Below are 13,522 nucleotides of genomic sequence, written 5' to 3' on the forward strand. Positions count from 1 at the left end.
TATTCCCTACTTTTGATCTTTGATTTAGTTGATCAGGTATCACAACATTTCAGAGATATCCACACCCACCAGTGATACACAACATTTGGAACTGGAATAAAAGAAAAGTTCAGAAGATTCTCATAGGCACCATTTTATTATGTTCACCTATGACTTCGAAGTGCCCTTGTACAAAGATGAATTAACAGTATTACTGTGAAATGATTCTTGATGCTGATCTTTGTCTTCCTCCAACTCCAACTTATCTACCTTCAGTGGCCTTAACTTTCTGGGATATAGATATGATTTGAGGTATTTAGTAAAACATTAATTAAATAAGTGACTACTTTTTTTTTTTTCTTTTTTTTAAGACAGGGACTGGCTCTGTCACCCAGGCTGGTGTTCAATGGTGCAGTCTGCACTCACTTCACTCTCTGTCTCCCACTGTACCCTCTACCTCCCACTGCACCCTCTGCTTCCCAGGCTGAAACCATCCTCCCATCTCAGCCTCTCGAGTAGCTGAGACTAGAGGTGTGCACTACCATGCTCCAACCTCAGCCTCCTGAGTAGCTGGGACTAGAGATGTGCACCAACACGCCTGGCTAAAATTTGTATTTTTTTAGAGTTATGGTTTTACCATGTTGCCCAGGCTGGTCGCGAAGTCCTGAGCCCAAGCAATCGGCCCATCTTGGCCTCCCAAAGTGCTGAGATTGCAGGTGTGAGCCACTGGGCCCAACCAAGCAACTACTATTTCTTGACTGTTTACTGTGTGCCAGGCACTGTGGTGAATGTTTACCCATGAGGTTCATCTTATCCTCATTTTATAGATGAGGAAATAAGTAAGAACAACTTAAAGTCACGAAGTTACTGAGGGTCACAGAGAAGTTCAAACCCAGGTTTTTTCAATTCTAAATCCAAGACTTTTAAATTGTGAGTTATGCTATTCCAACCAATAAATAATAACAAAGTATTATAGCTACCAAATCTATTGAACATTTGTTGTATGGCTAGGCTTGTTATAAGCACTTTCCATGTATGACTCATTCATTCCTTACAACAGCCTATGAGGGATACTATTACCTCTATTTTTAGATGAAGAAACAGATTTGCCTAAGGCCCTATCTAGTAAATGGCAGACCCTGCATTTTTAATACGTTAGCTTAGACTATAACAACTATTTATTGAATGCTTAATGGCATGCAAGCTTTGGGCTAGGCACTTTTCATGTAATTTTGTTTAATCTTCACATCAACCCTGTGAAATTTGTATCATGTTGAAATCCGGTGTATACAAGTAACTTTTCAAATAATATTTCATAAAATAGTAACTTGTTTCTTGATGTCAGAATGGGTTGGTCAGTATGTATAGAAGTCTGGGTATTTCTTCAGTACCAGAGACAGATATCAGTGTTTAATCCTGTTCTTTGCAGTGGAATTATTTTTCCTATTTAATTTTTTTTTCTTTTTGATAGTCTCAAGGCCGATATGAGATTATGCTAAGTCTGCAAAATATATTGAATGGACTAGGAGCTGCCGCTGCACCTTGTCACAGGGATGTTTATAAAGCTGCTAGATCCTGCTTAACAGATAGATCCATGGCTGTTCGTTGTGCTGCTGCAAAGGTAAAATGATCTAATAAGCAGACTTTAAAAATTAATATGAAGAAAATTAAATCAGATTATCTTTGTGAAAGCATTAGTAAAAGCTACATTATCTTGGTAGTCAGCTAGGACTATCTCATTTTAACATATGAGGAAACCGAGACCCAGAGTTATATGAATTTCCCAAAGTTTAAATAGTTAGCAACACATGGTCAAAGGGTAGGAAGTTCAGGTTTCCAGAATCTTAAGTATTCATTCTACGCTACTAAAAATTTCTCCCTAATTGTGTAAATTAAAATTTACATGTGAGGTTTATGTTGTTTCAAAGTGATTTTTTGTTTTATTTTTAATTTATACCTTCTTAACATAGTTGGTAAGATAATACAGTAAAGTTTTTTTAATGTTGGAATTATTCTCCCAGATGTTCATAGCCAACAGATTGATTCTAAAGGCATTTTTCATAACCTGTGGAGTTAGAAATGGGTCCTCCTCCCACCTCTCGTAGGTTCATTCTCTTCTATGATATAATCTTTATGACTTTTAATAAGTATTCATTTGTTATTCTTGTAATCATAATAGATACTTTGAATTTGTATATTATTTTTTTAAACCCTGATAGTTTCTGTAACTTACATAGCTCTGAACCTGACATTTGTATTTTATTTTTCATTAATTTCTCTTTGTCCAATTGAATAGTGTCTCCTTGAACTTCAGAATGAAGCCATCTTTATGTGGAGTACAGACGTGGACAGTGTGGCCGCACTGTGTTTTAAGTCCTTTGAAGGTTCCAATTATGATGTGCGGATTTCTGTTTCAAAGTTACTAGGCACAATATTAGCTAAAGCTGTAACTTCTAAACATCCAGGAACAGGTAAATACATGTAATTGTTTTTAAAGTATCTACTGTAATTTTTTTCCCCAGTTGATATAAACAAATATGTATAGTGTTATTGCTACCCATTATAAATCAATTTCGGGCCAGCCATGGTGGCTCATGCCTGTAATCCCAGCACTTTGGGAGGCCAAGGTGGGTGGATCACCTGAGGTCACGAGTTCGAGACCAGTCTGGCCAACATGGTGAGACCCATCTCTACTAAAAGTACAAAAATTAGCCGGGTGTGATGGCACATGCCTGTAATCCCACCTACTTGGGAGGCTAAGGCAGGATAATCACTTGGACCCAGGAGGCAGAGGTTGCAAGATTGCGCCACTGCACTCCAAAAAAAAAAAAAGTTTCTTTTTCTTTTCTTTTATTTTTTTTTCTTTTGAGATGGAGTCTCACTCTGTCGCCCAGGCTGGAGTGCAGTGGCGCAGTCTCTGCTCACTGCAAACTCTGCCTTCCGGGTTCACATTATTCTCCTGCCTCAGCCTCCTGAGTAGCTGGGACTACAGGCACCCGCCACTGCACCTGGCTAACTTTTTGTATTTTTAGTAGAGACTGAGTGTCACAGTTTTAGCCAGGATGGTCTCGATATCCTGACCTCGTGATCCGCCCGCCTCAGCCTCCCAAAGTGCTGGTATTACAGGCATGAGCTATCACGCCCGGCCAGTTTTAATTTTTTTTTTTAAGTAATTGTGAAGTGTTATCCAATAAATGATATGATCTAAATACTGATTTTTTTTTTTAAAGCAGCATGCATCTGACTACATATATTTGGCTTGCCATTTTTTAGGTTGGTACAACGGAGCATATAATGTAGATAATTCTAGATATTTGAAGTTTATTGTATTTGGACAGTTTTGCTTTGTCTTAGTGATTTCGTTGTTGTTTTTGGAGACAGGGTCTCACTCTGCCACCCAGGGTGGAGTGCAGTGGTGCAATCACAGTGTACTACTTTCTCCGCCCCAACCCCAGAATTAGCCATTTCTCTAAGGAGTTCTACTTTTGAATCTTTTGAATACTCAAATAGAATAGATGTTGAGTGTGAAAGAGAAGTCCAGGGTGACTTTATGAATTTTGGGCTGAAAACCTGGAAGTATACAGTTGTCATCAATTTACATGAGCAAGTGTGCAAGTAGAGCAGGCATGTGTATGTGTCAGGGAGGAGGATCAAGCACTGCGTTTAAAACAATTTGGAACATTAAATAGACATCGAAATACAGATATCAAATAGACAGCTGGATATGAGGGTCTGGTATCCAGGAGAGGAGACTGGAAGTCAACTTCATAAATTTTAGGAATAAATAAATTTATTTATTTTAGGAATAAATTAATAGTGATTATTCAGGAATCTCTAATATAGAGATGGAATTTAAGTTATGAGATTAGATAAGATCACAAGACAGTGAGTATACATAGGGAAGAGCAGACCAGGTACTAGGTCATGAGCTTTCTCTAGGAGAACACAAGGAACCATCGAAGAAGACAGAACAGAAATTTCCAGTGAGAAGGAAGGAAAGAAAGCCAAGAAAGCATGTCTTGTGGTTTTATCCAATCTCATGCCATCTTAAAGTATTGCCATATACATTGCATCATAATTGTAAATGATAATTTTACAGTGGAAAAATCTGGTAGACTTACACTGTGCAAATGTTCAAAGCTAATATCACCTATGTAGGGACAGACTGACACGACACCTGGCAGTGCTTTTTGATGTTATGCATTGAAAAGGATATAACATTACTTATGTAGTTCTCTGTCAAAAATTTGGAGGAAATACCAGACAAACTCATATCAAGGGCCATTCTGTAAAACAACTGGCCATAAGTGTATTCTTCAGAAGTAAGAAAGTAATGAGGAAAACATGATGAGTCCAGGTAGATGCAGTCATGCATAGCTTAATAATAGGGACATGTTCTGAGAAATGCATCATTAGGTGATTTTGTCATTGTGGCAACATCGTAGAGTGAACTTACACAAATCTAGATGGTATAGCCTACTGCACACTAGGCTATATGGTATAGAGTATTGCTCTTAGGCTATACATCTCTACAGCATGTTACTATGCTGAATACTGAGAAAACTGTAAAACAATGGTATTTGTGTATCTAAACATGTCTAAATATAGAAAAGGTACAGTATAAATATGATATAAAAGATAAGAAGTGGTACACACCTATAGGGCACTGACTATGAATGGAACTTATGGGACTGGAAGTTGTTCTGGGTGAGTCAGTGAGTGGCGAGTGAATGTGAAAAGCCTAGGATATTACTGTATACTACTGTAGATGTTACAAACACTGTACACTTAGGCTATGCTAAGTTTTAAAAATGTATATTTTTCTTTAATAATAAATTAGCCTTTGTTTACTGTAAGCTTTTTACTTTATAAACTTTTTGATTTTTAAAATTTTTGATTCCTTTGAATATTTTTATAATAACAGAGGCCAGGTCAGTGGCTCATGCTTGTAATCCCAGCACTTTGGGAGGCTGAGGCGGGTGGATTGCTTGAGGTCAGGAGTTTAAGACCAGCCTGGCCAAAATGGGGAAACCCTGTCTGTCTACTAAAAATGCAGAAATTAGCGGGGCGTGATGGCATGTGCCTGTAGTTACAGCTGCTTGGGAGGCTGAGGCATGAGAATCACTTGAACCCTTTAACTTGGGAGGCAGAGGTTTCAGTGAGCTGAGACTGTGCCACTACACTCAAAATAATAATAACACTTAGCTTAAAACACAGATACATTGTACAGCTACACAAAAACATTTTCTTTATATCCTTGTATCCTTGTTCTATAAGCTTTTTTCTATTTAAAAAAACCTTTTTTTTTTTTAACTTTTAAACACATAGCCTAGGCCTACACAGAGTCAGAACCACCAATCTCACTGTCTTCCACCTTAATATCTTGTCCCACTGGATGGTCTTCAAGGGCAGTGACACGCATGGAGCTGTTGTCTCCTGTAATAGTGATGCCTTCTTCTGGAATACTTCCTAAAGGGCCTACCTGAAGCTGTTTTGCAGTTAACTTTTTATAAATAAGAGTATACTTTAAAATAACAGTAAAAAGTATAATAAATACATAAACCAGTAACAGTTGTTTATTATCAAGTATTACATACTTTACATAATTTTGTGGTCTTTACTTTTACATGACTGGCAGTGTAGTAGGGTTGTTTACATGAACATCACCACAGACATGTGAGTAATGTGTCGGAATGTCATGAGGCAATAGGAATTTTTCAGCTCCATTATAATCTTACAGGACCACCGTCATATATGTGATCTCTGTCATTGAACAGAATGTCCTTATGTGGTACGTGACTGTATATGAAAGTTTATTATACTCTTCTTACAGCTTTTTTCTAATTTTTTTCTAACTTTTTAAAATATATATTTATGTATATCCAGATTCCGTTCACTTTAACCACCTTGATCCAAGTCACTATCATCTCTTGCCTATACTAATAAATCACTCCTAATGGTTTTCCCTGCTTTTACCTTTACCCCACTCTATAATCTTCTCTCAACACAGCAGCAGCATGACAGATTACATCACTTGTCTGCTCAAGGTCCTCCACTGGCACCTCATTTCAGTCACAGCCTTATTATAATGACCTACAGGGTCCTATATCTTCTGCCCTCTCCCCATCCTTACACTCTGACCTGTCTCCTACATACCCCCTCCACTGCTCCATCCACATTGCTCTGTGTGAACTCACCTGGCATCATATAAAGGCCTTTTTGTCGTAGCCATTTCCTCTGCCTAGAACACTTTTTCTCCAGATACCCTCATGACTGATTTCTTCCCTACATTCAAACTGTGTTAAAATGTCACCGTTTCAATGACTCTTACCCCAATGCCCTATTTAAAGTCACAAACTACACTTCACTCCACCCCCGTATTCCTGACCTCATTTTGCTCTGTTTTCTGCATGGTTTTTAATCACTGTTTAATATACATAGTCATTTATTACGTTTGTTGCTGTCTCTTCTTAGAATTTATGATCCACAGAGCATGGATTTTGCACTGTTCAGTAATGTTTCTTCCCCAAATGCCAAGTTAGATTTTCATTTGTCTCAGATGGTTTTCTTTAGGCTAGGGAAGAGGTTTTTGTGTTCATAACTGTAACAGAAGTTTATTTCTGTACTCTTGTAGAGGGTCAGAGCTTGTGAAACCATTCAAGGGAGAAATGGTTTCTTCTTTTTTTTAGGGAAATAATATTATCTAGATAGTCACAGGGAGAAACCCAGCTGTGTCAAACTGAAGTCAATCTTAAACATTCCTGCCTTAATCAGTTATTGTAGCCTAAGAGCCAGATGAGTAGTTTTAATGAATTTAGCTTTGATTTCTTCAGAGACTGAAGGAATAGTAAAAGTTTTATTGCCAATAGAGAATTTTTTAAAATAGGACATTTACATTATATAAATTTCTTTGAGAGTTGTATAGCATTTGGAAAAATAAAATTATGATTTTGGCATTTTTCATGTTTCAAAAGAATTTTCAAAGTATTGTACAGCATTTTCATTTGTGAAGGACTAGGGCAGTCTTATTTATGTTTTTTCCCCTGTTTTAGAAGACAGCCTTTTAACTTCTTTGAGGAAAGGAAGCAATAGATCATAATCTTAGTCATAGTCTTTAAGATGCTTTTGACATGCACTTCAGGGTCCATTCTGATTTGACCTCTGACCCCTTGTGTGACTTTGTGTATTACTGTGTAGACTGTTCTGCAAATTTTGCATTTTGTTTGAATTTTTAGTTTATTTTTGTTTCTATTAACATGCTGGCTTTTTGCAAATCAAGAACATGCATTAAAATTTAGTCTATAAAATATGAATCACAGTTTTGTTCTTTGTCATAGCAGCCTCACGTCAAAGCATTCGCAGAGTATCTCTGGAGGAAGTTCTGGAATTACTAGGAACAGGGTTTCTACGTGGGAGTTCAGGATTCCTTCGAGCCAGTGGAGATATGCTGAAAGGAACCAGTTCAGTCAGTAGGGATGTTCGAGTTGGAGTTACTCAGGTTAGAATCACAAATCAGTATCTAAATCTAACTCTTACTGGCCTATAATGAAAGTTTTAGTATCTGACTCCACAGAAGTGGTACTATGCAAGGTCCACACTTATGCTCTCATATCTATAAATAGATATAAATGGTAAGGCCAAAACATTTTTTTAAAGTAGGTTGCAAGTAAGAGAACCTTATTACCTATAATGTGTTTTGCGTTCCTAATAATGGAACATTTTAGTTTCCTTTGAAACAAAAACTTTTTGTTTCTAGCTGTTGTGCTTTCATGTATCTTGTGGTTTAACATGTTTTCCATTGTATTTGTGTGTGCTCATACAGTTCAGATTTAAGCTATTAGGCACATATTGTTTAGCATGGGTGAAATAACCATTTTATATGGCTTTAACCCTCAGGGAGTACAGCATGTAGTTTACTTCAGTGCTTAAATTTTTGGTCCTAAACAAATTTTAAGAGGTAAACTCTTGGAAGAGTTATCTTACAATAAAACAAAGAGATATCTGCCTTCTTTCCTTGGATTATCTTTTTTTGCTAAACCCGTTATCATTCGAAGCAAACTTGTATTTTTGAAAAATTCACATATATTGTCATTGTTTTATACTGTATGTAGTCTCCATGAAAATATGAGCTTCCCAGTATAATTGTAATTAAACTGTGTGTTTCTAAGGAACAGATTACTTAAAACTACTTTATATCTATGAAGTAAGGGAAACTCTTAATGTTCGTGAAAATAAAGAATTAAATTCCCTTAGAGTTATAATGTTGGAGCATAGTTAATTCTTATAATGTGTTTGTATGTTTAAATAGAGATTTCTTGTTCAGAATGTTAAATCTCTTGGAGCTGTTGTTCACAGAAGCCACAGACACATTTTACATATTAGCTGGGTATGCTGACTATTCTGAAACTGTAGTCTGACCAAAATAAAACAGGGAGGTAACATAAATGAAGTCTTGATTGGAAGACTATGCACTTCAGACCGGGTGCAGTGGTTCACGCCTGTAATCCCAGCACTTTGGGAGGCCAAGGCGGGCAGATGAAGTCAGGAGATCAAGACCATCCTGCGTAACATGGTGAAACCCCGTCTCTACTAAAAATACAAAAAAATTAGCCAGGCATGGTGGCAGGCCCCTGTAGTCCCAGCTACTCGAGAGGTTGAGGCAGGAGAATGGCATGAACCCAGAAGTAGAGCTTGCAGTGAGCCGAGATTGCACCACTGCACACTCCAGCCTGGGCAACAGAGTGAGACTGTGTCTCAAAAAAAAAAAAAAATGCCCTTCAGTTCTGGCTTAAAACAAACAAAAACAAAATGGTGCTATGTTTATATATTTCAAGTGGCTATAAATTAGGAAAGAATACAATTTATAAGGAATAAGAAAAATATTAGTAAATGCTGCATATTTTGTGGGTGAAAATACAGAATTGAAACAATTTAATATTGAAAATAAAACTCTTTTCTTTTTTAGGCTTATGTGGTATTTGTTTCAACATTAGGAGGAGCTTGGCTAGAGAAAAATTTTGCTGCCTTTCTTTCTCATATCCTAAGCCTTGTGTCACAGTCACACCCTAAAGCCACCCAAACTCAGATTGATGCCGTTTGCTGTCGCCGTTGTGTTTCGTTTATTCTTCGAACTACTATAGGTGGTCTTCTTGGAGAAAAGGCTCAACTTGCTGTTGTAAAGGATATTTGCCAGGCCATCTGGAAGCTAAAGAAAGTTATGGGTATGGATCTCTACTAAGACAGTTTGTTTAACAGTGCTAATGGAATTGTCCCTTTGGGAAGGCTAGACTGATATATGATACAGTATTAATACAGAAACCTTGAAGGCTGATAGAAGTTCCTCAGAATTCACGTTGTACTTCGTATAGAAGTTAAGATAAATTATTTTTGAAACAGTCTATCTCAGTTGCTGTACCATCTTAAGTCTACTCTGCTTATCTCGAATATTGATAATGTTAGATATTAAATATCAGTAATGTTGAAATCATTTTTAGTTTCCCATGAGTTCTCTCTTTCAGTGCCATTTGCTAAGGGAGTAGTAAGGGATCTCTGATTGGAATGCTTGAACTAAATTGGTTATAGTAATTCATTTCTTTCTTTATTGATGCAAGTCACCATTTAAGCATTTTAGTTATTGCCTCAAGTATTTCTTATAGATCAAGTGTATGTATTAATGTTCGCCGTTACACCTTTTAACTCTTCACACCCTTTTTAATATATTTTAATACAGTGGTGATGCATAGTTAATTCTTGCATTTCTGTCAGATGCCGTAATGAGTGATGGTAATTTGGAAACCCGGGTTGGTTCCACAGATGTAGCAGCTAGCCAGCATATGCTGGTTTGTGCTTTACAAGAACTTGGAAATCTCATACACAATCTTGGCACCACAGCGGCACCTTTGCTACAGGATTCAAGTACAGGTATATCTGTTGTTTGTAACTCATTGGAATACCTTTTTTTCCCTTGAACACTAGATAACTTTGTTCCAAGGAAGGAAATCTTCATGTAGTTTACTTATAGATTCCATTATAGATTTATTAGAAATGTTTTTTGAAAAATTTGTAATCATTATTAAAAAGATGTATATTGTTTAGTTTTTTTCTTTTGTAATTAAAGATTGTTCTGTAAGTCTCCGCCCCACCCCCCATTCTAGAGACTTATAAGATAACCTGGAAAAACTTTACAGAGAAGTAAACCTAAACTGTCTCGGCATCTGCAGTGAAAACACTAGTACGGTACAAGTAATTCAGTTCCTCAAAGGTCTTTAAAGCAGTATTTTCTTTCTTTTTTTAAGTATTTAATCACTTTATAATAGCTTTATTCAGATATAATTCATGGCTAGGCGCAGTGGCTCATGCCTATAATCCCAGCACTTTGGGAGGTCGAGGCGGGCACATTTCTTGAGGTCAGGAGTTCAAGACCAGCCTGGCCAATGTGGCAAAACCCCGTCTCTACTAAAAATACAAAAATTAGCCAGGCATGGTGGCTCTTGCCTGTAATCCCAGCTACTCCGGGGGCTGAGGCACGAGAATCGCTTGAGCGCCAGAGGTGGAGGTTGCAGTGAGTTGAGATAACGCCACTGCACTCCAGCCTGGGCAACAAACAAAAGAGATGTAAATCACTTGCTGTGAAGTTTATGCTTATGAGGTATACAATTCAGGGGTTTTGAGTATATTTGCTCTACTGTACAGTCACCAGCACTGTCTAATTCCAGAGTCTTTTCATTACCCCCAGGAAGTTGTCATTTCCATTTCCCTTTCCCCCAGCCCCTGACCACCATGAATTTACTTTCTATCTCTATGAATCCACCTATTCTGGATATTTCATGTTTAAAAAAAAAAAATCATTCAATATATAGTCATAACTGACTTGCTTCTTTTTAAAATCACTTTTAAAAATCATTTTTGAGGCCTGATATGGTGGCTCACGCCTGTAATCTCAGCAGTTTAGGAGACCAACATGGGAGAATTGCTTGAGCTGAGTTCAAGACCAGCCTGGGCAACATAATGAGAACTCCTCTCTACTAAAAATTTTTTAAAACTTAGCCAGGCATGGTGGTGTGCACCTGTAGTAGTCCCAGCTCTTTGGGAGACTGAGCCAGGAGCATCACTTAAGCGTAGAAGATTAAGGCTACAGTGAGCTATTATCATGCCGCTGCATTCTATCCTGGGTGGCAGAGGGAGACCCTGTTTCAAAAAAATACATCATTATGGCTTTTATCCTTTGTGGTACACATTTCTTTCTGAGAAACTTTACATTATATTTGTGTGTATAAGCTATTTAGATCTGGGACACTTACTTAAAAAGAATTTGACATGAAACATATGTTTCATGAAAGTTTATGTTGAATCATAGCAAATAATACCCTTTCTTTTATTGGTGGTGGCGGTTACTTCATTGTCTTTGTAGTTAGTTAGTAGCCCACTGAGGACCTAGCGAAGCCTTGATTTTAACATTTTGTTCTTGTAAGAGCAACATGGTGGATAGAAAGTGTATTAATTGTGTAGGCTGGGTACGGTGGCTCGTACCTGTAATCCAGCACTTTGGGAAGATGAGGTGGGTGGGTCACTTGAGGTCGAGAGTTCAAGACCAACCTGGCCAACATGGTGAAACCTTGTCTTTACTAAAAATACAAAAATTAGCCAGGTGTAGTGGCATGCACTTGTGATCACAGCTACCCAGGAGACTGAGGCGAGAGAACCACTTAAACCCGGAAGGCGAAGGTTGCAGTGAACCAAGATTGCACCACTGCATTCCATCCTGGGTGACAGAGCAAGACTCCATCTCAAAGATAAAAAAAGTATACTAATTATGTAGATAAATGTACTAGAAGGATTAAAAAATAAAAAGGATGGGGCAGGGTATGACTTTTTTTTCTTTTGTTTTTTTTCAAGGCAGGGTCTCAGTCTGTCACCCAGGTTGGAGTGTAGTGGCGGAATCTCGGCTCACCGCAAGCCCCGCCTCCCCGGCTCAAGTGATCCTCCCACCTCAGCCTCCCTAGTTGCTGGGACAACAGGCATGTGTCACCATGCCTGGCTAATTTTTTGTATTTTTGGTAGAGACAGGGTTTTGTCATGTTGCCCAGGCTGGTCTCAAACTCCTGAACTCAGGTGGTCCACCTGCCTTGGCCTCCCAAAGTGCTGGGATTACAGGCGTGAGCAAGCACAGCTGGCCAGGGTGTGACATTTCTTTTCAAGGTGTTATTTATTGATAATTTTTAATTTTTAGTACCAAATTAATAAGCAATCTGAAGCTAAAGTAAGAGATTGGCTGATTTAGGAAGTAAAGTTTTTTTTTCTTTTGTATACAGACTTAATTTAGGACAGCTTTCATGAGATATATTACTAGAAGTAATTCTTAGGTTAGAAAATTATTTTGCATAGGAATGGTGAGAAGGGAGAAAAATGAAATTAAAAAAATTATTTGTAATTATGTATTTTTCTATTATAATTTGGCTTTTGATAAAAATATATTTTATATCCATGTAGCTATGTATTCTTTTGACTATTTTATGATCAGCTGAGTTTTATCTATATGTACCTAAGTTATCATTTGTTTATTCTGTCCTTCCAGGCCTCCTTGACAGTATCTTGTCAGTTACTCTTCATCCTAGCATTTCCGTTCGACTAGCAGCAGCTTGGTGTTTACACTGCATTGCCGTGGCATTACCCTCCTACCTAACACCACTCTTGGATCGTTGCCTTGAACGGCTTACTGGACATAAGTCTTCACCTGAAGCAGTGACTGGTTTCAGTTTTGCTGTGGCAGCTTTGTTGGGAGCAGTAAAACATTGTCCTTTAGGAATTCCTCATGGAAAAGGCAAGGTAATGATTTCATTCTCTATATATTATAACGAGGTGCTTTTTGTTAGAAGTGTCTTCACATAGTAACAGAATTTGTTACTCAATGCTTTATTTTGCTGTACATCTAGCCCTGCCATATAAGTACGTTTAAAATTTTATTGTAGAGGATAAATAGAGCTGCAAAAGAAATCTTAAATAACTAAGCTTAATATTTAATAATGTAGTTAGTAGTATTATTGGTGGTATTACTTTAAAAATAGTTTACATATCTTAAGATCAAGTAGATAAATAATTATGTTAATGTTCTTAGGAACCAAGATTTTCAATATAAGTAAAAAGAACTGTAACTGTAGAATTGAGATTAAGTAAAAGCCCCATACGTTAGATTCAAATTGAAATTATTAGTATGAGCTCATTTTAATTTTTTGAAAATACTTACATCCTCCTTTTGTGCAGTGAACAGGCCTAAAAGCAGTGATGACCCAGTGTCGGGGATACCCCAGTGCCCAGGGTATAGCTCTAAATACTGTTTCCAACCAAAAAGGAATCAGGACTCCATGGAGCAATGGCTGCTTTTAGGTCTGGGGCAGGAAATGCACAACGTACACTTGGGATATCTTGTCATGCCAGAAAGTAAGGAATTCATCAAGGAATACTGTGTTCATTTTAAAAGGAGGTAACTTAAGGGGCTCCCACTGATCAAAGACGGCATGATTTATACATCAAAATTAATAATGAC

The 13,522-nt window shown here is 37.5% G+C and overlaps 1 protein-coding gene across 8 annotated transcripts in view; it reads left to right on the forward strand.

The window, feature by feature from the left end:
- HEATR5A (HEAT repeat containing 5A) overlaps positions 1 to 13,522 on the forward strand; it is a 125,014-nt gene that overhangs the window by 23,919 nt on the left and 87,573 nt on the right. For 6 of the 8 annotated variants that reach the window (XM_030931336.1, XM_030931340.1, XM_030931341.1 and 3 more), the window contains exons 5-10: positions 1,451 to 1,600; positions 2,276 to 2,450; positions 7,317 to 7,477; positions 8,945 to 9,200; positions 9,745 to 9,900; positions 12,554 to 12,804. In XM_030931336.1, coding sequence (XP_030787196.1) covers positions 1,451 to 1,600; positions 2,276 to 2,450; positions 7,317 to 7,477; positions 8,945 to 9,200; positions 9,745 to 9,900; positions 12,554 to 12,804 — 1,149 coding nt within the window. The remainder of the gene's footprint in view (positions 1 to 1,450; positions 1,601 to 2,275; positions 2,451 to 7,316; positions 7,478 to 8,944; positions 9,201 to 9,744; positions 9,901 to 12,553; positions 12,805 to 13,522) is intronic. The other 2 variants (XM_030931338.1, XM_030931337.1) reach the window with 2 other exon arrangements.

Source organism: Rhinopithecus roxellana, chromosome 5 (genome assembly GCF_007565055.1).
Source record: "Rhinopithecus roxellana isolate Shanxi Qingling chromosome 5, ASM756505v1, whole genome shotgun sequence".
Lineage (NCBI taxonomy): Eukaryota > Metazoa > Chordata > Mammalia > Primates > Cercopithecidae > Rhinopithecus > Rhinopithecus roxellana.